Source organism: Crocuta crocuta, unplaced genomic scaffold, assembly GCF_008692635.1.
Source record: "Crocuta crocuta isolate KB4526 unplaced genomic scaffold, BGI_CrCroc_1.0 scaffold248, whole genome shotgun sequence".
In the NCBI taxonomy this organism is placed as follows: Eukaryota; Metazoa; Chordata; class Mammalia; order Carnivora; family Hyaenidae; genus Crocuta; species Crocuta crocuta.
Window position 1 is genome coordinate 5,772,293 of NW_027532409.1, and position 27,501 is coordinate 5,799,793.

At 44.8% G+C, this 27,501-nt stretch overlaps 2 protein-coding genes across 4 annotated transcripts in view; both read left to right on the plus strand.

The window, feature by feature from the left end:
* Positions 1 to 5,076, plus strand: part of MTCL2 (microtubule crosslinking factor 2) — a 66,630-nt gene extending 61,554 nt beyond the window's left edge. For both annotated transcript variants that reach the window (XM_077778835.1, XM_077778834.1), the window contains one exon: positions 1,355 to 5,076. In XM_077778835.1, coding sequence (XP_077634961.1) covers positions 1,355 to 1,507 — 153 coding nt within the window. In that variant the 3' untranslated portion in view covers positions 1,508 to 5,076. The remainder of the gene's footprint in view (positions 1 to 1,354) is intronic.
* Positions 5,077 to 10,631: 5,555 nt separating this feature from the next.
* On the plus strand, positions 10,632 to 25,056 carry DSN1 (DSN1 component of MIS12 kinetochore complex). 2 transcript variants are annotated; one of them, XM_077778865.1, is made up of 11 exons: positions 10,632 to 10,917; positions 12,519 to 12,567; positions 12,797 to 13,123; positions 15,248 to 15,321; positions 16,164 to 16,236; positions 18,460 to 18,547; positions 20,216 to 20,275; positions 20,658 to 20,732; positions 22,138 to 22,285; positions 23,588 to 23,675; positions 24,252 to 25,056. In XM_077778865.1, the coding sequence occupies exons 1-11, from the start codon at positions 10,846 to 10,848 to the stop codon at positions 24,353 to 24,355; spliced, it is 1,158 nt and encodes a 385-aa protein (XP_077634991.1). In that variant the 5' UTR covers positions 10,632 to 10,845; the 3' UTR covers positions 24,356 to 25,056. The 2 variants fall into 2 exon arrangements, with proteins under 2 accessions (XP_077634991.1, XP_077634992.1); XM_077778866.1 differs by lacking the exon at positions 12,797 to 13,123.
* Positions 25,057 to 27,501: the final 2,445 nt, after the last annotated feature.

Genomic DNA, 27,501 nt, shown 5'->3' on the forward strand with positions numbered 1-27,501 from the left:
AATTGTCATAGACTAAACACACTCATCCTCTTAGGATTCTTTAGAGAAATGGAACCAATAGACTGTGTGTGTTTGTATATATGTGTGTCTGTGCACATGTATGTGTATAGAGAGAGACAGATTTATTATAAGGAAGTGGCTCACATGATTATGGAGTCCTAAAATCTACAGGGTTGGAGACCCAGCAGAGCTGATGGTATAGTTCCAGTCTGAGCCCAAAAACCTGAGAACCCGAGAACCAGGAGATCTGGCGAGGTAATTCCGGTACAGCACATGTAGCTAATGTAGCTCCAGTCCTAGGGCCATCAGGCAGGAAGAATTCTTATTCAGGGAGAGTCAGCGTTTTTGGTCTTCCAGCCTTCAACTGATTAGATGAAGCCCATCCACATTTGAGAGGGCAATATGCTTTGCTGATTTAGATGTTAATCTCATCCAAAAGCAACCTCACAGAAGCTCTCAGGATAATGTGTGACCAAATATCTGGGCACCTTGTGGCCCAGTCGAGTTGACACATTAAAATTAACCATCACCCCCATATCACCACCTGTACATCGAGAGACACAGGTGAGAGAGCATGCTTGTATAAATAAATGTATGCCACTATTAATACAAATTGCTAACATTTATTGTGTACCTAGCAGGCACTATGCCAAACGCTTTGCATATTATATTTGATTTGACCCTCACAACATTTTGAGAAAGGTATCATGTCCTTCACCTCAGAGAGAAGGAAATCAAGGTTCAGAGAGGTTAAGTAACTTATCCAAGGTCATAGAGCTGGTAATTGTAGGGCTGGGATTTGAACCAAGCAATTAGTTCTATAGCAGCACTTTTAACCATTATCCCTGTGTGTTGATAATAGTAAAAAATTAGAAACCACCTAAAATGCGTGTAAAAAAATGAATTAGATAAGTAAATGAAGGTACTGTATTTCCATTCAGTAGAATAATATATAATATACAACCATTAAAAAGAAGGAAATCTAGATATACATAATGACAGAAAAGTGCTTATGTTTTGCAGTTAGAAAATATGCTGTAGGCGATGATGTCATTTTGATAAATGTATGGGTGTGCAACGTGTTGAAAATTTATCTTTGATGGACCACATCTACTTTTTTCTCTGTACGTTCCAGAATTTATTACATTCTGGAGTGTTACTTAGGAACATTTATTATTGTTCTAATGGGAGAAAATCAATTTAAAAAAATTGGTCGAGGGAGGGGCCATACCATAGCCCTTGGAACTGGTTCCCCAGGCAAGGCTGGGTCCAAATTCCTTGCTTGGCTGGCCACCCAGCCTCTGGGTAGTCAGTGCCTCTTGGCTCTTTCTGACATCCTCCTCCCTTCCTCTAGGATGCTGTTTGTGACTGTAGTACTCAGTCCCTCACCTCCTGCTTTGCCCGGGCATCCCGTTCGGCCATCCGGCACTCTCCTTCCAAGTGCAGGCTGCATCCTTCAGAGTCCGGCTGGGGTGGGGAGGAGAGGGCAGCTCCCCCCAGCGAGTGACAGAGCAGCCATGCTCCCCACCTCAACCAGCCCAGTCCCTGGACAGCCGAAGGGAACAAACGGAGAAGAGACGCCGCGAGGGGCCTGTGCCGTCGGCATCGCCTCGCCCTGAAGGGACAGCAGCTGCCCCACTGCCAGACAACAGCATCCCCATCCAGGTAAAGCGGGGTCTCCTGCTGACTGCTGGGTGGTGATCTCTGACTTCCCAGGGGAAGGCAGTGAGCGGAAGAAAGACCACAACTAGGCTTCGGAAGTAGCTCCAGAGAGATCCTTTGGGAGCCCATCCACTGGGAGAGCCTTGCCTGGTTCTGCCCACACCCACTTCTTGGAAGAGCCAAGGAAAGGATACACTACTGGCCATGCTCCTCAGGGACAAGAGCTCACAGAGATGTTCCCTGCCAACCACGTCCTCCTTCACGGGGAGGAAACACCGATGAGAAGAACAGCCTTTGCTGTAGGACTCAACGTGGAGTTCCTGGTGGAGCTGAGGTGGGCATCATCCCCATCCCTTCCTTCTCCCCACATTTTCCTCCTCCTAGCTCCACTCTCTGGATTGCTGTGGCTCTAGGGGGCATGATAGGGCATAGCCAGGGCCAGGTATCTGCTTGGAATCCTGGAGCCCCGGATCTCCCTGTGCAGAGCCTGGATGCAGCAAGGACTGGAAGATGAGGTAGAAATGTGTGGGGCTCAGAGCTGGGTAGCCACGGGACCTGCCTCCCTGGTCAAGATGGCTCGGGGGGCACCAGCCTTCCCAGGAAACACCTTGAAGACAGAAATAGGTAGAGTCAGTTTCAAGACCTGGTGCACAGATGAATGCCTAAATGCCCACCGCCTTGATGGCTGGGGGCCTCTCTCCCTGGCACTGGAGGAGTGACACATCTCCTCTGTGTTTACATCCTGTGGCTGGTGGAGGGCAAACATATTCCCAATAAGAGACTCCCAACTGGCCACGCCAGGCCCAGGAGCACTCCAAGAGGCCAGTGCCCCTGGACACAGTAGTGGACTGGGGCCTGGAAACACATTTCCTCGGTTGTTTATTTGAAGTTTTCTTACTATAAATATTTAAGGTAGTTTTACTTTATTTTAATAATTTAATTTACCCCAAAGTCCCTAAGGTAATTTATTGGAGGTTCAGACATGTATTCTTGCCACTGGGACAAAGTGAGGCTTCTAACACGATGGACAGGCATGGGGTCCCCCATGTACACGAGGCAGCTCGGCAGCTGAGCTCTGTGGTCTCTTGGTCAAGTTTGGAGGGCCCCCTGGTAGAACTAGAGCCCTGCAGCTTGCTCCCCAATACCGCTGACCATCTGGCCTCTGAGCACTGCTTTTCACTCACTGCTAGGTACTTGGCTGGCCCCCAGCAGTCAGTCTGTAAACGCTCGCTGACAGGGTGGAGGGCTGGGCCGCCGTCCCCACTTTCCAAACATTCTCCATCTGCCCTCTCATTTTCCTCCCTCGGAAACCTTTTTTTATGAGTCAAACACAAATTCCTAACTGTCAAGAGCATGGATATCTCTCCAAGTTCCCCAAGTGAGAACTCACAGGAAAACAGGACTGAACTTCGAGAATGTTGTTTATTGCAGCTTTGCACATGGACCCGAGAGTGCCAGCCTGCCTCAGCTCTCACCACCTGCCAGCCTTCTCACCAGCCTCTTTCCTTAGCCTTATGGCCTCTCCTGGCCCCTGTTCCAGCCCCAGCTCCACTGCCCACCCTTGCCCACATCCCACGTGAGCTGCCTGAGCCATCGGACAGACTACCACGTAGCTCATTGCGATGTGGCGGGAAAGGCCTCAGCTGGCCTCCCCCTTGGTGCCAGTAAACCCATTTCGGTTTGCACACATGCCCGCACACACACACAGATGCGTGGACCTCCTGCAACTGGCTGGGGGCCCAGAGTGGAACTACCAGAGTAAAGCCACTTGTCTGTGGAAAGGAAGACCAAAAGCCAGCAGCTTTGCTTGTTTGCCCCCAGGACTCAGGAGACCCCTCTGCACTCCCACCTGCTCCCGATCCTGCCCTTTCAGGGTCACCTGGACAAGTCACCAAAGTCCTTCATATCCATTCCCAATGGGCATAATGTGAGGGTCCTGTCGGTCTGACCAGGCGCTTCCTCATGCCATAATGACTTGCGTGGGCAGAGTGGGCAGGCCAGTGGAGCCAAGGACCTGTCCCTTTTGGGATGCCACTGCTCCCACCCAAAAGGTCAGGGGGCCCCTCCAAGGTTATGTCCAGGTGAGGGGATTCAGATTCACACCAGGCCACACACCACCAGAGGCCTTCCGCCACCTCCCCAAGCCATGGAGGGTCAGGGAGGCAGCACTCCCAGCCTTGGGGAGAAATCCTCGCGAGACCTGAGTCCTGAGGCCTACGGACCACTCAGCCTTACCATCGTCCTCGTCCAAGATTGTCCTTGCCATCTCTTGTCTCAGCGCCTAGCTGCCCGTCCTCCCAGCTGGTGTCAGAGGCTCCAGATCTTGGTTTTCAGTAAAGTCCCAGTTTCTACTTCCTGCATGCCACTGTGCAAGGTCACTCATCACTGTTCCTACAGAAGCCTCTGGACATGGGGCTTGATGGGGTTCAAAATGTTATGTGTAAATATTGGTTTGGTTTGATTTTTAGCATTTTGATTAGTAACTGGTTGTGTTTTCTTTTCTGGGGTGTGGGGGGTTGGTTTGTAAAATCTCTACTCTTTTGGAATGTAATTTCTAAGTTTGTTTGTTTCTTCAAATGCCTTTTAAGTCTTGGTAACATTCCCAAAGCAGAAAACTGCCTGACCCACAGTGGGGATTCCCCTGGAGCACCCAGGAAGGAACACTGCCCTTCTTCCCATTTCCCCCCTTCCTACTCCTCCTCTGCTATTTTACTCTCAGCACTTTCTTCCTCTTCCTTCTCCCTGACTCCCTCTATCCTTCTTCCTTTTCTGCCATCTCCACTCTGTTCCACCAAAGTCCCAAGGAACCCAGGGGTCCTAATTTCCTACAGACCACTAGGCTTATTGTGTTGGCACCAGTTGGTTGGGGAGGAGGGGGGACATGGGGAACCAGTTGCCCTGATTGACCCTAAACTGGATGTCTTTTATGTCTGACCTCTTCCCAAAGTCAAACAAGATCCTCCTGGTGGCAGTGATGTCTGTGTTTGAAATGAAAATCAGACCATGTTGGCACATCAGTGGCTCTGAAACCTTGCATGCACAAAGCATCTGTGTCCAATTCCTTGTCTCCCTCTTTTCCTCCCACTTTGATCCCCACCAAAGACTGACCAATTTAAAACCACCTCCAAGAGGTCTTGCTTTCTGTGAACTCAAAATGGGCCCCATCTCTTGGTCTTCCCAGGGACATTCCTCTCCCAGCTGCTCTCCCAGCTGACAAAGTCAAGGGCCCAAAGACTTGACCCTCTTACACGCTGCCCACCGTATGGTTCCATCATACCCACCGCTGTGCACCTTTCATGGTTACATCACCCAGCCTGTTGTCCACTTGCCCACCCAACTTTCAGGATCTTCCTCCCTCTCCCCTTCCCCTCCCATCCAGAATGTCCCTCACTTTCCAGCCCCATCAGCACCCCCCCNGCCTTAGCAGGATGGGTTAGTGCAGATAAGGAAACTGAGGTGCAGGTCTCATCCCAGAGTCCCCTAACTGGGAAGTCATCAAGCCTAGACTAGGACCTGGGTCCATTGGATCCCTTAGCCCAACTCCATCCTGCTTGCTGTGTAAACCCACTGCCCCACTGGGGGCTTTTTTGTTTAGGTACGGAATACCCAAAATATGCCACTAACTACCTGGCCCAGACATGACCCCGTGCAACCTTCACCACTATCCATTTCCAGAACTTTTTATTACCCAAACTGAAACTCTGTACCCACTGAACAATAACTCCTCCCCCCGCCCCCCATCAAGTCCCTGGTAGCCTCTATTCTACTTTCTGTCTCTATGAATTTGTGTATTCTAGGTAGCTCATATAAATGGGATCACAGAATATCTGTCCTTTTATGTCAAACCCCCCTCAACTTTTTAGAGAAAAATTTAGGCCCAGAGAAGAGAGTGGCTCACCCAAGGTAACATAGCAAACTAAAGGCAGAGTCAGGACCAGACCCATGTTTCCGGACTCCCAGCAGGTGCTACATCCCCAGTTGTGAAAAGAGAACGCCCCCCCCACCCCATTCTTTGCTCTTGGTCGAGCCCTTTCCTCTTTCTGGGATCAGTCTGTTCACTCCCCTGCCGTGGATTTCCCTGGTGCATCAGCAACCCCTCCCTGCCCCACTCAGGCTCACATTCCCGTCCTGTCCAGGAAGTGCCTGTGTCTGTGATCGTCCACCTCTGATGTTTGCTGTCACATCTGGTGGTGTTTCTTGGGTCCACTGTTGGGTGGGGCAGACTTGAATGCCTCCTTCTGGGCTCCTGTACCCTGCCCAGTCCTGCCTAGCCCTGTTTGGAAGGCAGATGCAGCCTGGCTTGGGTTCTTCTTTCCCTAGGTCATTCATTCATTGGTCTGTCTGTCCATTTGACACCTCACTATCCTCTCTGCTCTCCCCTGGGCCTCACTGCCTCCAGAATAGCTTATCCTGGCAGGACCTGAGCTCACCCCAGCTTTACACCTTACCCCTCCCAACAGCGTTTGAAGTTTGCAAAGTCCACAGACCCAGGAACCAAAAGGAACATGATGCTGGGCCCGTGTCCCCCACCCAGGGCTCCTCCTCACCACCTGCTACTCTCCCTTCACCCTCCTTGGACCCTCCCTTGTTTATCCCATCAGCCCTGTTTCCCTCCCTCCTTGCCCTTCACCAGCCCATGGGACCCCAGGCCCTAAAGAAAGGAGCTCTGGTTTCTTCTAAGCATCCTTGAAGGGCTGAGGTAGTCAGATCCTGGATGCTTTGTTACAGTCAGTTCTGATACCACTCAAACTGTTCGTGTGAAGAGGAACCTCAGCTGGGAATCTGGAGACTCAGTCCAAGTGTGAGATTTCTTCTCTCTTTGGCTGGTTCTAGCAGCCTCCCCATCTATGATTTTATGATGAGCACCAGGATTATCCCCAGGGCCCCAGAATACCCCTTATGTTTTGGGATCTTGCATCATCATCCTCTCTCCACTGGACCCTGGTATCCTGGCTCTCTCTCCACTCTGCCTCTGATCTCTGTGCCTTAGTTTACTTCTCTGCACAGGGGGCTCACCACAAGACTGTTCCCAGCAGCTTCTCGGGTATTTTGGTGCCTCACAGGCTGGGCCTTGCCAGCTGTGGCCCAGCTCCCTGTCACTGCCTCAGGACACCAAGTTGCTGAGGATGAGGTGCCTGGAGGTTCTCAAAGCAACTAGAGCATCACCTGAGAACTTGACAGAACTACAGAGCACTGGCCCCACCCAAGACCTTTGGAATTAGAAATTCTGGTGTGGGGCCCAGCAAGGTAGGGGGTTAATAAGCCCTCCAGGTGATTCTCATACAACAGGATTTGGCCAACTGCTGACCTACACTAGCAATCAATCAGTGTGGCCTGGTGAGGGACTGAGGCTAGCCCAGACCAGGAACAGGTGGAAAATACCAACCTCATCTAGATGCCTGAGAGATTGGAACTCTCCCTGCCAAACAAAACAACTATGTCCTTCTTTTCCTGGAAGTTGGAGAGCAGGGAGAGGCCATAATTTTCCTTTCCCTGCCTCTGGCTTGGTTCCAGCTCTGCTCACAAAAGGCCCTGTAGAGTTGTGCTAGCCAGGCCGCAGGTAGGAGTCTTGTGGGGGGTGTGTGTGAAAAAAGACCCTCACCATGTATCCCTTGGGAACCTCACCACAGGAACATGGCGTCTTCATGTAGTAAGAAACCTAACTCCTCCAGGAAAGAATCCTAAATCCCTAGCTCCTCTCCTTCCTCCTCCCACCTCCAGGGAAACTGAATAGACAGTGCCAAAAAACAGCTCCAACCCCCAGCAGCTGGGGAAGACAGCCAGAAGCTGTCGTCTCATCTTGGCCCATCTTCCCCAACACCTGCCAATACTGTGAAGCCCCCTTCCTGCCCAGCCTGGTTTCTTGGTGAGGGTCCTGCAGCTGTGGGGCCCTAGGGGCCCCCAGGGAAAGGCCTTTGGGAGGGAAGGGACCAAGGGCATCCTTGGGCCAAACTGTCTGCCTCTCCTGTCCACTGTTTTCTCTTCCCCACTTCTGTCTTCAAAAGGCTCCTTCCCAAGTTGGATTGGGTGCTAGGACAACTGGTCCAATCCGCCAGCTCTCCCTGCCCCTGTGTCTTATTTCAGACATGAGAATAACTGTACAGTGTAAACTTACAAAAGGTTTTTAATGGTTGTAGATTGGAAATAAAGTATGTCATATGAACAGTTTCCATGGATTTGGTCTCCTCTCTGATTTCTCTTACAGGGTGGGTGGGGCCGCCATCAGATCTGAAACCCGACTTTACGCCCCCTAACCCTAGTCCAGGTGCCTGGGAAGGAGGGGGCCCTGGGAATGTCACCGCCAACTGGCTGGCTTGGGGTCGCTTGTGAGGGGCCACCGGGGGTTCCAGATACTTACTCCTTACACCTCAGAGTCTTCTAGGAAATGTGGTATGACCACTGAGAAACATGTAGAGTGTTCAAAAAATGTTATTTTCTACAAAAAAAAAACCTTTAAAACATTTATCATAGAAAAAATAAAGAGGACACATTAGACATGGGTCAGTTATCTATTATGGTATAATCGGCCCAAAACATTTACTGGATCACAGGTGCTGTGAATTGGGAATTTGGGAGCTGGGTAATTCTGATTCAGTGTCTCAAGAGGTTGCGGTCAAGGGTCAATCAGACTGTAGTCATGTGGAGGCTTGACTTGGGCTAGAAGATCCATTTGCTGACATATCAGATAAAGGGTTAATATCCAGAATATATAAGGAACTNATTTGCAAGGTGGCTCACTCCGGTGCCTGGCAAGTCATTGTTAGCAGGAGGCCTCAGTTCTTCCCCACACAGATCTTTCCATAGGGCTGCTTGAGTATCCTCACAACATGGCAACTGGCTTACCCTAGAGTAGGTAATCTATGAGAATGCAGGGTAGAAGTCACAATGCCTTTTATGACTAAACTTTGAAAATCACAGTCATTTCTACAGTATCTTACTGGTTATACAGGTTACCCTACTCAGTGTGGGAGAACACAAAGGGTGTGACTGCAGGAATCAGAGCTCATCCGGGACCATGTTGGAAGCTGGCTCTCATATGAAAAATCTGCATCACTATCCCTCTCTCTTTTCTAGGGGTGGAGATGGGGAAGAGAGGCTAACAACAGCCAGGCCTGTGCTAGGCATTGAGAATGCAGTGGATGGGCCTGGAAGACAGGAAAGCAAATGTGAATGCAGGGGGGAACCTAGGGTGTTCAGGGAGCCAAGAGGAATTAGAAGGCTTCACAGAAAGGACATATGAACTAGCACCTGAGGTTGAGCTGTTGAGTAAATGAAGGGGATAGTGGTATATTATAGGCAGATGCTGATGGGAGGTGGCTCCAGGGTGGGGCACTGCATGTATGGAAGCCTTGTAGAGAACAGAGCAGAACGGGTGAACCAAAGGTTGTCACTAGAGTGAGGAGTGATGAAAAAGGCTGGGTCAGATCGCGCAGTGCCTCATGAGGGAAGGAATGTACACATCCCGTGGACAGCAGGAATTCATGGGAGAACTGAAAGCAGAGAAAGCACAGAGGATGTGCTGGGTCTGGAATCCATGAAGCAATATTCTCACTGTGCCTCAGGATGACCAGTCTCGGCTGGGAACAGTGTTCTGCTCTTGGGACACTGACAAACAAGGACTTGAAAGAGACGGGCAGGCATAGAAAGAACTGGGTACCACGGAGCACCAGAGTGTGATATTCAGGGAACCAAGAGTCTATCTCTGTTTTCAGATGGCCATTAAAACCAGCAGACTGGAACCGCAGGGTAGAAAATTACAGGAAGGAAGATTTTTTTTAAATTTATTTTTAAAAATTTTTATTTATTTTGAGAGACAGAAGATTAATGGGGGAGAAGCAGAGAAAGAGGGAGACACAGAATGTGAAGCAGGCTCCAGGCTCTGAGCCGTTAGCACAGAGCCCAATGCGGGGCTGGAACCCACAAACCATGAGATCATGACCTGAGCTGAAGTCGGACACTTAAGGACTGAGCCACCCAGGTGCCCCAGGAAGGATGACCACAGTCACGTTCCAGCTGGTGTTCCCCAACTGTCTTTCAGACTTTATAGACTTCTAATAATTCAACATTTGGTTTCAGATCTGAAAGAAAGGACCACACACCCAAGGGGACATTTCCATGGCCTCATGCTAGGTGCTGAAGAAGCAGCCGGCTCTCTGGGGGCTTCCATGCCAGCAAGGAATAGCGGAACAGCAAGGTTGGGCTTCTGAGAGCACAGAATTTTCCACCTGGAGCCTCAGATTAGAATCTGAAAGAGATAAATTCTCAACTGTGGCTTCAAATTGGTGAATTTGGTAGGATAAAGCCAGAATGGGCTTCCCAAGCAGAGGGAACGGCTTGAGCAAAGGAGCAGAGGGAAGAGGCAATAAAGGTGGGCAGAGGAGTTGTAAAGAGTTTGGGGAGGAGGGTGGCCTGCAATAAAGGCTGTAAAGGAGAATTCTTGAATTTGCCGTGTATTGAAGGGGCCACAGAAAGAAAAAGTGCTAGAGTAGGAGTAGGATAGAATGAAAAAACTGAGTACAGCGCTCCATTTCGCCCTGGTAGAGACAAGGCCCGCATTTTTGTAGCTACCAATGCAAGGAGACGGCAGGGACCACGGCCTAACAATGGGGCAGGGCATCAGATGCCCTGTGGCCCACTGTATTCCTTTGCAAGTACCTCTCTGGGCCTCTGCCCCCCCAACTTCACTGGACTCTGGGAGTGTCGGGCACAAAGGGGAAGACGAAGTGGCGCCCGTCCGTAGGAGGGGACTCCCCAAGCGTGGCGTAGCTAAGGAAACGGATTACGCTACCCGTCTGGGCCAGTAAAGACTTAACGAAGCGGACGCAAGGCCGAGGCTTGAACACCAGTTTACGCATGCGCCGCTAAGGAGGCCGGCGTTCTGCGCACGCGTGCAGGACGCGGGGCGGGGGCGGTGCGCCCTGACAATTACGCATGCGCCCTTCGTTGGCGGGACTTTTCGGAAGCGGAGGCGCGGGTGGTGGCGCGTCCCGCGGACTGCGCACCAGACTGCTGCGGTGGTGCAGGCGATCGAGGGGCGACCCGTGACCGCAGAGAGTGATCTGCGGGCTTATATCTCAGGGACGGAGGCTGCGGACTAGACTGGCGTCGTCCAGAGGTCAGGAAGTCGCAGATCTCTCCCGGACATAGACCGGCTCACTCCCTCACCTGCTTCTTTGGCGTCGGATGTCTCAGCCCAGCCCAGATCCTACGCCGCCCCCAGACTTCGGGGCTCCGGGGCGCTGTGGCCTTCTCCCGGTAAGAGGATTCCGCTGGGCGGGCCGCGCCTCTAGCTCGGGGCCTGTTTTCAGAGCCGGCGGTCTCAACGGCAGAAGGGTGTTTGAGGGCTCGGGGTGGGTCACAGGCCCTGGTTCGAATTCCACCCCTGCCCCTCCCCTCATGGTTGTCCCCAGTGGGCCAGGCTTTTGCCCCTCTAAACCCCACCTCCCTTATTTGCAGGGAGGAATTAATGATAGTACTTACAGAACTTTGGAAAGAGTTAAGTGGGATAATGAGATAACGATGCAAACTGTCGTACGTACTCAGATCGTGGCATATAATTAGCGCTTAACAAGCAGCTTAACAAATGACATTGTTGTTATTATCCGAGCTTGAATCTGTGATACCGCCGTAACTGTGGGGATGTAGATCCTTGGCCTTCCCGCCCATTCTGTTACCTTTCCCACCTGTTCCTCTCTATATATTCATTTTACTTTACTTAGAGTCCTCCCCTACCCCTCCCAGTACAGATTTCTGCTGGGAGGAAGGGTTAAGCTGGTAGATGCAGAGATGCCTCTGTCATATCCTTCCTTGCCTTCCAGTTAGTTTTCTGTGACAGCCACTGGGAATACAGATATATCGGGGCTGGGGAGGAAGATTAAGGGGTGGAGCAACCAACTTTGCCAAAGAGAAGTGGTTGGAAAGTTTCACATTTGAGCTAGGTTGGAAAGGTCGAATAAGTTTTACAGGTAGTGTGGGTAAAGATTCAAAAGTGGTGCAGGCGGTGGGCGTGGCCTGAGAGCCCGATGGGTAGGTTAGGGCTAGTTTATGAAAGGTGTGGAAGATGCTGGAAGACTCTGCTGCTGTCCGAAGAATGGATTGGAGAGGAGCAGTGCTGAATGTTGGAGGACCAGTGGAGAGGCTGTAAGATTATTCTGGCGAGGGGAAGGGAGATGGGGGAAGTTCTCAGACCCGAACTAAACTGGAACTGGCCGTGGAGAAAAGGTTGGAGGTAGAACGGACAGGACTTTGCATTTGGAGATTAAACATAAATAAAGGATAATGTGACTTTTCTAGTTTGGAAGACCATGGAGATCATAATGCCATCTAGAATATTAGGGACTATTTAAAAAATAATTGGGAAATAAAGGAGGGAGACAGTATTTCTTTTTTTTTTAATATTTTTTAACGTTTTTTATTTATTTCTGAGAGAGAGAGAGACAGCGTGAGCAGGGGAGGGTCAGAGAGAGAGGGAGACACAGAATCTGAAGCAGGCTCCAGGCTCTGAGCTGGCTGTCAGCACAGAGCGCGATGTGGGGCTTGAACCCATGAACCATGAGATCATGACTTGAGCCAAAGTCGCATGCTTAACCGACTGAGCCACCCAGGTGCCCCAAGGCATGAGTATTTCTAACGATGAGTTCTGTAGAAAGTCAGTACAGGACGTGATGAACCCCACTGACAGTCTCTGCAGGAGGTGGAGGAGGTGAGACCAGGCCTTGTCATGTAGGTAGAATTTCATGGGGCAGAGATGAGCACTTCAGAAAGGCTGAACAATACAAGGTCTCTTCTGGGGTAGCAAAGCCCCATTGATACTGGGGCAATGTGGAGAACAGATCACTTTGTTTTCCTATTTTCAGGGTTCTTCATCCAGGATGACCTCAGTAATTAAATCAGAGACTATAGAAGGTGAGTCTTGTAGTAAAATTGAGTACCTCTTGCTTTTGGTTCAGGTTTCTAAGCTATACATAAATGTTTCCCTGGCTCCTGGTGGATTGGAATCACATATTTACATGTTTGCAGAGCTGCTTCCTCACTGTTTCTATGATCTGGGGCATACATTTTCTTTTTCCGCCTTTTTGCTCAGATGCATAGTTGTGGTGGGTTTGATTTTGTATTTTGACTTTTTCATAACAAGTGCTAGAAGAGGAACCAGTGACATCTAAGACTCACGATCATCACGTGGAATCGGATCCCATCCCAGTGGAAGTGTATAGTAAATCACCTGCCTCTCTGGAGATGACTCAAGGCGTTTCAAAGGAAAGAATTTACCTTGGCTCTAGCCCTAAAGTGGGAGGAAGTTGTGATCTCAACCACCAGGATGGACTTCAGTCCAGGTCCCTTGATTTGTCCCCCCAAGAACAATCTCCCGATCATCAAGACAAGAGTCAATCTTGGAGGCGAGCAAGTATGAAAGAAATGAACCGGCGGAAGTCACTGCCTCCCTTTCATCAGGGCATCACAGGTGGGGTGCTGTGTACGTATGGCAGCAGAGTTCCAGCTCAGATAAGAGGCAGTGAGGTATGGCAGAAGGAATGTAGTAGGAACACATGACTTAACTGACTTTGCTAAGTAGCAAAGTCATTATGTGACTGAGGAAATCATGTCACCTCTCTCAACCTGTTTCCTCATCTATAAGGGGGATATTTTAAGATCATAAGTACTAATGTCAAACACCAGTAAGTGTTCATTATGACTGTTATTTATATTGGTAGCTGTCCACCTGTAATCTCTATCATGAACAGAAATTTTAATTTACATTTGTTCAACTCTCACCTCTGCTAGGATGAGAGACATTAAAGATTTCTTCGTATGGCTTTCCGTATCATTTCCTAAAGTGAAACAGAGGGTGGGTGGGTTGCTACCTGATTTTAGACTTTATAGCTGAAAATATGTCAGAGGGAAGATGCATGTAAAATACATTGGTGAAAACTAAACTTTTAGGTATGCTGTATTTAAATGTGATTTGTGTGAGTTTACAGTAATAATTTTATCTCCATATGCATTGAAATACAAGATTTAATGTGGAAAGTCCAGCACATTTTAGGAAGAACTTACTAGTTGTATAACCTTGAGAAGATTACTTAATCTTCTTTGCCTTATGGTCCTTATCAGTAAATGGGATGAAATAATACCTATTTCACCCGGTTTTGTGAGAATTAAGTGAATTGATATATGTAAGACAATACTTGGCCATATAGTAAGTAAATAGCTCATATGTTAAGCTATTGTGATTATTTGAAAGATATTAGCTCACTTCCAGACGGCCTGATGTCTAGAAGGAAATCTGGGTAAAAATAACCATTTAGCTTATCAGAAAATTGCCACCACAATTGTGTTCATGCACTTGACCTCACAGGTGTGTCAAGACAACAGCAGCAGTTCCCTAACTAAGGTCACCTCTGCCTTCCTCTGTTCCAGAGCATGGGGACCTAAAATTCTGTATAGCAGAAAATCAGTGATGTAATATGATTGGTTATTCCTGCCCACTTGCCAGGTTTTTCTGGTTATAGGCAGAAGGTATCCTGTTTTCTTTACTTCTAGCAGAGAAATAATCAGGAGACAAGAAGTAAAAACACTTGAAGCCAGCTGAAGCTGGCGGACAAAAGTACATGTATCTCAGATCCTCAGAGCACACTTCCTTTGGTGTATAATAATTGTTTTTGTACATAATTTAAAAAAAAAGTCTTTATATCTTGTAGTTGTTTGAGGATTTAGTGGCATAATTAATGTGAAATGCCCATCCAATTCAGGCTGACTCACCATGTGACCTTGAGCAGGTTACCTATCCCCCAGCCTTTGTGTCTCAGTGTCATTTGTAAAATGGAATTGATAAGATACTTGCCTTCAGTTTTAATGAGGTGTGCATAACATTTATTTAATGAAGTGCCTTTTATATAATAAGTGTTCAACAAATTACTATTAATGTTATTGTTAGGTCCATACAGAGAGGCAGCATGGCTATTCATGGGAAAATACACTATTTTGGTGATAGACTTGGGATTGAATTATGGCTTCACCAATCCCTGGCCTCAAACAAATCATTTGCCCTCTGAGCTTCAGTTTTCCCCTCTGTAAAATGGAGCTCATAATTTACAAGACTGTATTAAAAAGCACACTGCAGGGGCGCCTGGGTGGCTGAGTTGTAGAGAATGTGACTCAGGGTCTCCGTGTTATGAGTTCAGGCTCCACATTAGGCATGGAGCCTACTTAAGAAAACAGGCACACTGGGTCTGTCACAAAAATGCTCAAATGTTTCCATTTCCTTTCTTTAAGCGGTGAATATAAAACATCAAAAATTATTTTTTATTTTTCATCTATCTTGTTTAACAGACAAGATTTTAATGTAATCTGTAAAAGGTTCTTAGTAACTTTCTGAAGTTAGAATGCAAAAAGAAGTAAATTTCATCTTTTGGTGATCCTAAAAAAGTTAGATATGGCTGCATATGAATTTTCCCTTTAATTAGAGAAGGCTGCTTAGGTGTTCTTGCCTGGAGTTCAACTGCATCAAGGAGAAGGAAAGTGTTCTTTTTTTACTTTGCTAATTGTGTTAGTATCCAGGTCCTTAAAATGTGATATTTTATGTTAGAGCTCAGCAGATCTATCAGTGCCAACTTAACAGAAAGCAAACGGCTTGGTGCTCTCCTGCTTTCCAGTTTCCAGGTAAGATTCTTGAGAGTGGGGAATGCTTTCTTTTTGTTTTTTTTTTTTTAAACTGTTACTGTGACAGCCCCAAAGAGAGATTAATACTGTGTGATGCCGTTAGTTAAGATTAAAAGATGTTTCGGGGTGCCTGGGTGGCTCAGTCGGTTAAGGATCTGACTTCAACTCCAGTCATGGTCTTGCAGTTAGGTTTGTGGCTTCAAGCCCCACATTGGGCTCTGTGCCAACAGCTCAGAGCCTGGAGCCTGCTTTGGATTCTGTGTCTCCTCCGCTCTCTGTCCCTCCTCTCTGCTATTGTGCACGCACATGCTCTCTCTCTCAAAGATTAAAAGACATTTCTCTCTAGTTGAATTAATTTAAAAGCCAGATTTAATCACAGTAGCAGCTAATTTCTCTCTGGACTAGGCTCTCTACCAATCCCACTGGTGCTGCTGCTGCTAACTGAGCAGCTAACAGATTTCCTCAGTCTAGTATATTTTGTCCATTGCAGCAAATGATGGGAATCTAAAGTGGGGAGTGGTCAATATCTAAGTTAAAGCAGACGTTTGAGGTCTGACTACATACTAAGTGGGAATTATGTGGCTAACTGGTCATTACATCAATTTAGATAAGCACATCATTTGTGTTAATTAAATGCCCATGTTTCTCCTAACCAAAAATCACAATGTGTAGTCTGAAAAACAAAGAGATTTTTTCTGATCTACTTATTTGTTTATATGAAAGATGTTAGGTCTAAAAATTAAATCATGTTCACTTTCACACTGATTAAACATAAAATTACATGAACTCAGGACTGGCCTGAAAAATCTTTGTTTTGTACTGAAAATGCTTTTCTTATTTAGTTCTCAGTTCAAAAACTTGAACCTTTCCTAAAGGACACTGAAGGCTTCAGTCTTGAAAATTTTAGAGCCAAAGGTAAGTTGCTAAGAATAAATGAGTGAGCTTTGGCCTTGGTCTTTACCTCCTGTTAAGGTCAGTTGAAGCCCCACTTTCAGGATCCCCATTTATAGGAACTACTGGCTCACAAAACCAGCCCTCCCTCTATATTTTAGAATTGTGTTTAAAAAAATAAGAATATATGCTTGTAAAGTTCAGAAGGTAATAAAAGTGAAAAGTAAACTTACCTCCCACCCCAAACCAGCTCCTCTGTACAGAAACCACCATAGCCACCAGCTTCTTGTGTATCATCGCAGAGATCTTACTGGATTTCCAACATTTTTACATTAATATCAAGTGAATAATACTTTCTGTAATCTTTACCTTTTCTTTTTTTTAATCTAACAGTTTGTCTTGCACATCGTTGCATGTTGCACACACAGAACTGTCAACGTTTTAGTAGACATGATATTTCATTTTATAAATGTACCATATATGATTTAACCAGTTCTTTACTGATGGACTTTTAGGGTTGTTTCCAGTCTTTTGCTATTATAATGAATAGGTTAATGAACATCTTCTTACACAAGCCTTTAGGTACATACGCAAGTAAAAATAAGATAAATTTCTAGAATTGGAATTACATAGGTCAAATGAAATGTTAGGAATACCAGATTGCCTTCTAGAAATGTTTTACCAATTTATTCTCTTACCAGTAATATATGCAAGTACCTATTTTTTCACACTCAAAAGAGTTTTATCAAACAACTCAGGTTTTTTACTATTGATAGGTATTGACGGGTATTTTCTTAAAAAAAATTTTTAATGTATGTTTATTTTTGAGAGAGAGAGAGAGAGACCTAGAGTCCGAACAGGGTAGGGGCAGAGAAAGAGGGGAGACACAGAATCCGAACCAGGCTCCAGGCTCTGAGCTGTCAGCACGGAGCTCGACACAGGGCTCAAACTCACAGACTGTGAGTTAATGACCTGAGCTGCAGTCAGATGCTCAACCAACTGAGCCACCCAGGCACTCCAATAAAAAGCATTTTCTAGTCTTAATCTGTGTTCCTTTTTCTTTCAAAGAAGATAAGCATTTTTTCATATTTTTTAAAGCAATTTATACTTCATTTTTGGTGTATTGTTTGTATCCTTTGTTCAGTTTTTTTTTTTAATCCAAAATGTATAGACTGGAATCGTTTCCCCCCTCATCTTGATTCAGGCTGCTTGTAGTGCTGCTTCTGTGTGAAGGAGCATCATTCTGTAAGCCTTACTTCCTCCTGTAGGCTGGCAAAGGACAGTGGAGCAGCCAGCATACATAAACTGCTGTTTGTGCATGGTGGTGGTTTTGTAGCATCATGGGCATTTCACATCAGTGAAGTAGGAGTTGGGGCTCTGCAACAGGCGCTTGTGCTTTCTCTTCTGGGAGGTCCTTCATGAGGGGATGTTCTCGTGGGGAGGTCGTCACTGCCAGAAAGGCTCCTGTGTTCATTTTTGAAAATCGGGATGTTGGCTTTTTTATATCGATTTGCAGGAACTCTTTATACATTAAGGAAATTAGCTGTTCATGTGTGATATAAGTTACGAATATTCTTTCTCAGGAATCCATCTTCAACTTTCTAGGAAGTAGCTATTTATAGTATAACTACACAATTATCCAGGGTCAGAGAAATTCAGTGTTACCTACTTAAAAGATCTGGAAAATATATGAACTCAGACTGAGTTGCCGGATAAAATGGTTTATTTTGGAATTGGACCATCACCATAATTAGTGTAGATACAAGAGGTATTAACATATCCTTCCCCTTTTCATTTCTCACCTGAGTGCAGTTGCAGACACGTCCAAGTCTAAGCAGAGTCCCTTATGCTCATAATTCTTTATTCTCCTTTACTATTTTTCATTATGCTCTTGCCTGTTGCCTGGCTTCTGTAATATGTTCTTCTTTTCAGTGCAAGCTTTTGAAATAACGTCAGTGCATGTATACTCTTTAAATGCTTTTTCACCAATAAAGTATTAAAAAAAACAACACCCTATCAGACATGTCATAAAGAGGAATTGTCTTCCACTTTATCTCACTGACCCAAAGAAAAAAGATAAAATCTTTCAGCACATTTATACCACTTCTTTGAATGGGTGAGAGGGCCAGAATATAATAGGGGACCCTGAGCTGAGACCACTTTAAGTATATTATGTCATTGTCAGCAGCTTGCTGTGAGAATTCATATTCTTTTTATTTTATAACATGTACTTTGTTTCCCCTTTAGCATCTTCCCTTTCTGAAGAATTGAAACATTTTGCAGAGAGCTTGGAAAGTAATGGAACTTTACAGAAATGTTTTGAAGATTCAAAAGGGTGTGTGCAGTTCCCCTTCTGTCCTAAATGATAATGGAATGAAGACTTTCCATTATAATTAGCTTATTCATTCACTCAAAAAACATTTATCCAGCATCTTCTACACACCAGGCTCTTCTAGATGCTGGAGATAAAGGGATACATAAGTCAAGCAAGGTCTCTCTTATGCATTTTAATAGAGACAATCAAATGACTACATAGAAAATTAAGGATTTTAGGTAGTTATAATCTAAGAAGTCTGTAACTATGACAGTGGTTTGAGGGGGTGGGCAACTTAACTAATGTTCAGAGAAGACCTGTAATGAATGTAAGGCCTGGGTGGTGAGAAGGAACCAGCCATGGAAAGATGAGGGGGGAAAGCATTGTTCAGATCTTTGCTAGCTATGCAAGTTGGTGGTAAACTATGCTCTTTAGCTGTTGGCAAGCAAGAATATTAGGAGAATTTTTAAAATCCCAGCTCCAAACTGGTAGTTCCTTCGTAGGGGCAGGGTCCAACTCTCTACCTCCTGCCCTGTAACAAATTGTGTCACTTGGGCCTATATCATAAACGTTTTACTTTTGACTTCACAAAGATCTGCTTTCCCACAGATCCTTAAAATTAACATTGCTATTCAGGAAATGAAAAGTCTGTTGGCTTGACCTAGTATCTCTAAAAATGCAGTGTAAAAAATAAATAAAAATAAAAATGTGTGTTTAAGCCACTGGCTGCTGCATCTAGGCCAGAGGTGATAGAAGCTGTGTGTCACGGGCCTCAGTAGAGAAACATGAAAGGTGGCTCAACTCATTTGGCTTATCAGATAGAGTACCAAGTACATCAGAATTTTGGCATTTTCAGTGCCTGCTTCTTTTCTATCAGCTCAACTGAGCCATTGATGTAAGTAAAATACAATCCCTGTCCACTGATAGGTTAATTTTAAATGGGAAGACAAGAAGGTCATATACAAAAGTATTGTTGGGCCTTAAAAGATGACTTAAAAAGAATAGACTAAAAAATGATGTGAAAAGGGACACCTGGGTGGCTCAGTCAGTTAAGTGTCTGACTGCGGCTCAGGTCATGATCTCACGGTTCGTGAGTTTGAGCCCCACATCGGGCTCTGTGCTGACAGCTTGAAGTCTCAAGCCTGCTTCAGACTCTGTATCACCCTTTCTGTTTCTCTGTCTCTGTCTCTCGGTCTCTGTCAAAAATAAACGTTTAAAAAAATTTAAAAAGTGATGTGAACAAAAGTTTGGAGATGGAAAACTCCAGAGTTTGAGAGGCAGGCTAAGTGAGATTATATGGGCAGGATAGGTGAAAGGCAATAGTTGGAATCAAAGGTAACCAGCTGACTGGAGCCAGAATACAGCCTTAAGTGCCAGGTTAAGGAGTTTGACTTTTATTTTGAATGCAGTAGAGGTTCACAGTTTTAGATAGGGAAAAACAAAATTAGGGAATATTTTAGGCAAGGTTAATCTGGCTATGGGTGAATTGGAATCAATGAGAGAAATAGAAAATAAAGAGACCACCGAGGAAACTTACCTACTATAAAAGTGAGAGCCCAAGAGTAAATACTTGTTGAAAGATAAATTCTGAACGTCTTCTATTGCCATTAAAATTATGTAAGGCATCCTATTAAAAGCAAGTTCTCTTAAAAGATTTATGTTGATCTTATAATCCTATTTGTATTCCAGAAAAGCATCAGATTTGTCTCTGGAAACATCGGTTGCTGAGATGAAGGAATACATAACAAAGTAAGTGAAAATGAATGATCCTTTATTGGAATATCTAAATTCATCTGGGGAAAATAACTAGATCTGGGCTAAATGAATAATAAATACCCCATTCAGAGTGTCCGTACTAGTGTGTCAGCACTAGAATTTAGAAAGCTGCATATTGGGATCATGGCCAGTTTCATAGAATGGAGTCTAGGGAATAAAGATGTTAATTTGACTTTAAGAACTCATGTTTGATTTGATTAAATTAACATCCTCTGAGTCAGTTAGGCTTTCTAATCCTTTAATGACCTTTTTATTCACATCTCAGAACCAGAGTAGACACGTAATGTACTTATTATGGTCTTGAGTGATTCAGAGTGTAATGATCAAAAAGTAACTGAATATATTTTTTCTATAGATTTTCTTTAGAACGTCAGTCTTGGGAGCAGCTCTTGCAGCAATACCAGAAGGAGGCTGAAGAGACCATATCCAGGTTAGATCCATGTTTGGAAACAGCCAGCCATCTTTTACCTTGTGGGATTTGATTTGAATTGATTTCAGTTTTATTAGCACAAATTGAATGCAGAACCCTTTCTCACAGGCCAATCAACTCATCAGAGCTCTGTGAAATGTGTATTAACACTCTAAGACTATTAATGGAGAATTGAGGGAAGGGAGAGTGAGTATCACTATTTTCAGTTAAAGAACAGAACTCCTTCTGTTCTGTGTCTGTGGTTGCCATTCCACATCCTGGGGGAGACCGGCACATCTCTGCCCTTTACCAGGGGACCTGGGGTTGGGCCAAAAGCATAGTTAGGGGACTTCAGTTGGCACATAGCCTTTGAGCTGCAGGTATGGAAGAGAATACTTGCCATGTCCTTCATGGAGATGCAAGGACATGGAAGGGAGTGATGAAAGAGGGTGTACAGGAGAAAGAAGAACTTTGTCTGGGTCTTAAAGGCACGAGAAAGTGGGAAAGTGCTAGACTTTGATTTAGTTAGCCATCTAAGCCAATAATTTTAAGCTTTTTTCCCCCAACAGAATCTCAGCTGGAAACCCAAATATAAAATATTAGCTAAAACCCTAACTGTAGAAGTGGCCTCTTAGTAGAGAGGTGCTTTGAGGAATGTGGTTTGAAAAACTTCCCCAGTCTAGGCATTGATTGTTACCAGTTACTTTATTTGCCCCTTACGTGTGCTGTTTATGGAGATAGGTAATGTATAAGATGGCAGTTTCAGAATAAAAACTTTGGATGTGGCATAGCTTGTTACTTAAGAGGAATGCTTCTGGATGCAGACTGTCTCTGTTCAAATACTAATTACTCCTTCATTCTGTGATTGTGGGCAAACAACTTAATCTCTAAACCTGAAGTTCTTCACTTGAAAATGGGGGTGATATGAGCACCTGCCTCATTGGGTTATTGTGAGTGTTAATTGAGGTGAAATGGAAGTGTTTAGCAGGGTCTGGCAGTCAGGAAATAGTGGGAGTGATCAGTTTTCATGCACTCTCTGTCGTATTCAGTTATTTTAGATAATTGAAGTGGCCCAGCACTTTTTTGGGAAAAGGTCGTAGACCTTGATTTCAGGAAAGAAAGCTTTGGCTTTACTATACCTCACATATAGTCCTTTTTGTACGTGGACCTTATGTTAGGTGGAGTCAGCTGATATGAAGCTTCTAGCATTTCCTGGAGTCCAGTGGTATAAATACATTAACATGGGATAATCGTTTCAACTCCCTTATTAATGAGAAAGCCTGTGCCTACAGTAGGGTGAAAGAATACTGGTTCATGTTAATAAAGCCTTATTGGAGGTTTTTTCCCTAGGTCATCTAACATTATCTTCCCTCAGAAAAGTATTATAAAATTCCTTGAAAGCTCTTTTGTTCTATTATATTTTCAGAGAATCAGCTGAAACCAAAGTTACCAAAGTTGAAGTGGAACCTATAACATATCTTGGGTCTTCCCAGAGTGAAATCCTTCACACAAAGCCTGACTACCAGAAGATAGTGCAGAACCAGAACAAAGTCTTTGATTATATGGAGTTGATGGTTAGTTGTCTCATGTTTATTTGGTTATTAAGTTTTACTATCTTGTCATCCTTGGAAATTATGAGACCTGGAGAATATGTGTAATAAGTATATTCAGCTCTACCTTGGGGAGACATGGAGAAGGAATGAATGAATAAAATATGGTGGATAAGAGCCAATAAAGCAGAGAAAGGGAGAGTATACAGGAAGGGCAGCAGATTGCTGTATAGAGCAGCTGTTGATAATACTCCTAAGGTACCATTTTTTAAAAATGTTTATTTTGAGGAGAGAGAGCATGTTCACAAGTGGGGGAGGGTCGGAGAGAGAGGATCCCAAGCAGGCTCTGTGTTGTCCGAGCAGAGCCCAACACAGGGCTTGATCCCATGAACCATGAGATCATGATCTGAGCCAAAATCAAGAGCCACTCAATCAACTGAGCCACCCAAGTGCCCCTGGTCCTTCTAAGGTACCATTTTAATAGAGACTTGAAAGAAAGGAGGAAGTGAGCCATGAGGACATTTGGGAGAATAGTATTGTATCACTCCACGTATCAACAGGAAGCAGATGGCACTTGATAAAGGGTAATTGAAGAAATGATGTATAAAAAGTGGGTATTGTGGAAACCACAAGGGTTGGTGAAGTAACCTGGGGCTTAGAGGCAGCTGAGCTCTTACTGCCCCTAGGACTGAAGGGTGGAGGGGAGGAAAAGAGAGCCATGACCTGTAGCTGAGAGACAGAACTAACTCAAGCTGACCCTTCCAGGAGCAAGCCTGGGTAAAAATATCCTGACTTGATTCTGCTCCCTCCGACATGGGCTTCCTCTTGTCTAAACTGACCCAGATGCCAGAGGACATGGGATCCTGTTTGAGGTTACGCATAGCAGTGGCCCAGGGCATAGAGCAGCATAGACAAGTGCAGAGTGTGGATCTGGAAGAGCAAACAAAATGTCTGGCAAAAACATTCCAGGTTTATTTTTATTTTTATTTTTTTTTAAATATTTTTATTTATTTCTAGGAGAGAGAGAGAGACAGCGTGAGCAGGGGAGGGTCAGAGAGAGAGGGAGTCACAGACTGAAACAGAATTCAGGCTCCGAGCTGGCAGTCAGCACAGAGCCCGACGCGGGGCTCGAACCCACGAACCGCGAGATCATGACCTGAGCGAAAGTCGGACGCTTAACCGACTAAGCCACCCGGGCGCCCCAAAACATTCCAGGTTTAAAAAGAGCAAAAGCAAAGGTCCTTAGCAGGAGCTTGCCTGATGATTTTTGAGGAACGTCAAAGAAGCCACAGACCCTTATAGCCCACAGCTGTCTTTTCTGTGCAGATGGACGAACTGCAAGGATCAGTGAAGCAGCTGCAAGCTTTTATGGATGAAAGTACCCAGTGTCTCCAGAAGGTGTCAGTACAGCTCGGTGAGTGTGTGTCTTGAGGGGACTCGAGCTTGCTCTATTTTCTAGATGATAACCCTTCACATAAAAAATGCCCTTCAAAGCATGTGGTCTCAGAGTAAGCCTATATCAGATGATTTCTTTTTCTCTCCTCAAAGTAATTATTATTCTGTGGGTACTCAAAGCTGATGGGAAATTTCTTGATGTAAATTCCACAGGAGCACAGAAGACTGAAAATTAAATCCCGCAAACCCTGATGTTATTTTAGTATATCCAGTATTTTAAATACCCTATTTGCCTTTTTCCTTCTTCATTCTTCAGAAGTCCACTAAATGACACTGACGTTACTTCCCTGTTGCTTTTCACGGCCTCCTCCAGCCCTAGGTTGTTTGCTATATATTACTTTAATTTTCTTATTACCTAGTATTATGGTTGTAGGTGGCAGCTGGCTTTCCCACCAGACTGCCATCTCCTTGAGGACAGAAATTCTCTCATTTGTCATTGAATGCCCTTCAGCGTCTGGCACAGTGTCCATACAGCAAGTTTTCAATAAATGTTATTTGAATTCAATTGAAATTTACTTTTGTCTTTCCTCTGCAGGGAAGAGAAGCACACAACAATTAGATCCCTCACCAGCTCGAAAACTGCTCAAGCTTCAGCTACGGAACCCACCTTCCACACATTGCTCTAGATCTTGTCAGTGACTTCATGCAGCTTGCCTGTCATAAGGTGCTCCAGAGGAGACAAATGAGAAGAGTGCCCCAGCACATGGCGACTGCATGGCAGTCTGAGCTGGTGACAGCTGCCCTACTGCCTTTGAGGATAACTGGCTGAATGTAGAGTACTTTGGTTTTTTTCTAAAAGTGACAGAACTTCTGCATCTGAAAGAGTAGTATAGTTAACTTTTTCCAAGAATGTGCGAAATGCTTGCAACTTCTGTTGTGAAATGACCTTGAGAACTAGTGGTCTATTCTTTTAAACATCCTTCATAGTCAGTAAACTTCATTTTGAGAAGGTGTTTTTTAGGTTTTGAAACAATCCAAAGTCATTCAGGACCAAATCCAGGGAAACATTGTAGGTAGGGGTCAAGTGGGATTCTGGTAGGAAAGGAATGGGACTGATTTTCTGGCATGGCCCTGAAGGTAATTTCAGGTAGCTAAGTTTTGAGCGTTGTTTGTATCATGTGGTTACGTGTATCATTTCACATGATGTCCAGATTGAAGGAAATACCACTTATTCTCTGTCCTGTTGTCTAGCGTGCTCTAGCTGTTAATACTGAGTTGACATCCTAAATCCTGGATTTGTGGCAGGAAGAGGCTAAGTACTGTTTTTCATTGTTCTCTATTTTTAATAATTTGCATTATAAAATTGCTCATTATTAAAAGCTGTCTTTTGTCTTTGTGTATATTTTGAGTGTATAAAAACATTTTTTAAGGGGCACCTGGGTGGCTTCGTCGGTTAAGTGTCTGCCTTCGGCTCAGGTCATGATCTCACAGTTCATGAGTTCAGGCCCGGTGTTGGGCTCTGTGCTGAGAGCTCAGAGCTTGGAGCCTGGAGCCTGCTTTGGATTCTGTATCTCCCTCTTTTTCTGCCCCTCCCCTGCTCACGCTCTGCCTCTCTCTCTCTCAAAAAAAACAGTAAAAAAAAAAAAAAGCCTTTTTAAGTCAGTGGGGGCTTAGCAGAACATAGGATTCTGTAGTGTGGAGATATGCCTCTGCATTAATTACCAATAAAACACCAATTAGTTTATTGTTAATGTTTCTTATTCTCTGATCCTCTAATAGGATAAAGCTTATTTCATTTAAATACCCAGTCATTATTCTTAAGTCTTAAACCTTAGCCTAAGTACCAATTAGTGAAAGGATATCTCCTTCCTTTGACCTACATTCCTTTTTCTTTCATGTATTTACAGAGCCCCTGCTATATGCCAGGCATAGTTCTAGGAACTGGGGAGAGAGCAAAAAACAAAAACGGAGACATGTGAGTTGCTCATAGCACCTGGAACTATGTGACCTATGTGTTAGAAGCCTAACTGCCACTTACTGTGATTGAGAAAAAGTGATTTAACCTCTTATCTGTAAGACTGGGAGAGTGATAGAACCTGTATCACAGGAATGCTGTAAGATTAAATAATATAAATTTAGAACAGTGGTATCAATATGCTGGAGGGGTGAAAGCTTGAAAAACTGGGTGGGTAAGAGAGCACTTAATGAGATAGGAAAGTTAATAGTTCAGTTTGAAATACCAAATGGAGAAGTCAACTAGACCTTTGGATATAGAGATGGAAAACTGGGTAGAAAAGTCTGGACTAGAGATAAAATTTGGAAGTAACTAATGTATAGCTATTGAAGCCTTGAGAATGGATAATACTGTTAAGGCTAGAGCAAGAAAGGAAACTTTGGACGGCCTCAAGGAAAACTGGACTTTTAAGAATCAGAAGAGCGGTGTTAATTGCCTACTCTTTGAAAAGCAGAATAGTGTTAAGGAAAGAGCATACAGTTTGAAGTGAATCTATCTCTTGTGCTCAATTTCCTTATGTGTAAAATGGGGTAGATCACACCTCTCCCAGGTGATTGTACCTTCCCTCATTTTATTTAGTACATTGTGTTGCATTTTTTGTTTATAAGAATTTGTTCAAACTCAAAGGTAAAAAGAGTTTTTTTGTCTGCATCTTCAACAGCTAAATAAGAAAAATAACACTTGGGACACCTGGGTGGCTCAGTCAGTTAAGTGTCCGACTTCAGCTCAGGTCTGATCTCATTTGTGAGTTTGAGCCCTGCGTCAGGCTATGTGCTGACAGCTCAAAGCCTGGATCCTGCTTCAGATTCTGTGTCTCCCTCTCTCTGACCCTCTCCCACTGGCTCTGTGTCTCTCTTAAAAACAGACATTTAAAAAGAAGGGAAAAAAAACCCCACTTAAAGCTCTAAGCATTTTACATTCATACAGACCGGAACTTAGGTAGCTTGTAATATTTTGTCATTGTAGATGAGGAACTCAAGCATTGAGAGGCTTAATAATCTAACCAAGGCCATATAAATAGAACCAATTTGGCACTCACTAAATGTTAACGAATAAACATAAATCATATAATAAAAGGCTGTGCTCAGTTAATTTTAATTTTCTCTCCCAAATTTGGTTCAGGAATTGTGCTTGATGAGTAACAATATTATAGATGGTCACTGTCCTTGAGATGTTTGGTAACCTTCCATTTGCTCTACTTTAGCTGAGACTATTTTACTTTCAGTGAGATTAACCAAAACGCTCTTCTGGATAAGGAATTTTGTCCTGTACATTTTGGTGTTAAATTATTGGGTCGTTAAGCTTAATGTGTAATCATTTTTTAAGAAAACAAACTCTATTTCCCTTGTGGCATCCAAGAAAGGAGATGGTGTGGCTGGCAGTTGTCAGTAGAGGTGACAGAATGGAGGACTGCGAATTAGCAGCCCTGAGTCTTAGATTCTAGTTCTTCTGTTACTGCGCTCATTCATCAGAAATCTGTAAGCGCCCTCCACTAGCCAGCCAAGCACTGTGCTAGGCCATATGCCCTTGGGTGCATCTCTGAGCCCACATTAAAGGAGATAACTTTCGTGCCTTGCCTTGCACGGTCCTTAAAGGTTTCATTAAGAATGCGATCTGCCGTAGGGGAGGAAGGAGGCGGGCCAGACGCCGCACTTAACGCCCCTCCCTCCGGGGAGCTCTAGTTTCAGGGTCTCCCAGTAGACTCCGCAACAGGAAAAACTACATCCAAGATGGTGCCGCCAGTCCCTCCCGGCTCAGCCACCATCTTGGTAGTTTCTGAGGCGGGGGGGAGGCAGCGCGCCTGCGCGCCCCTGGCATCCTCAACGCGCCT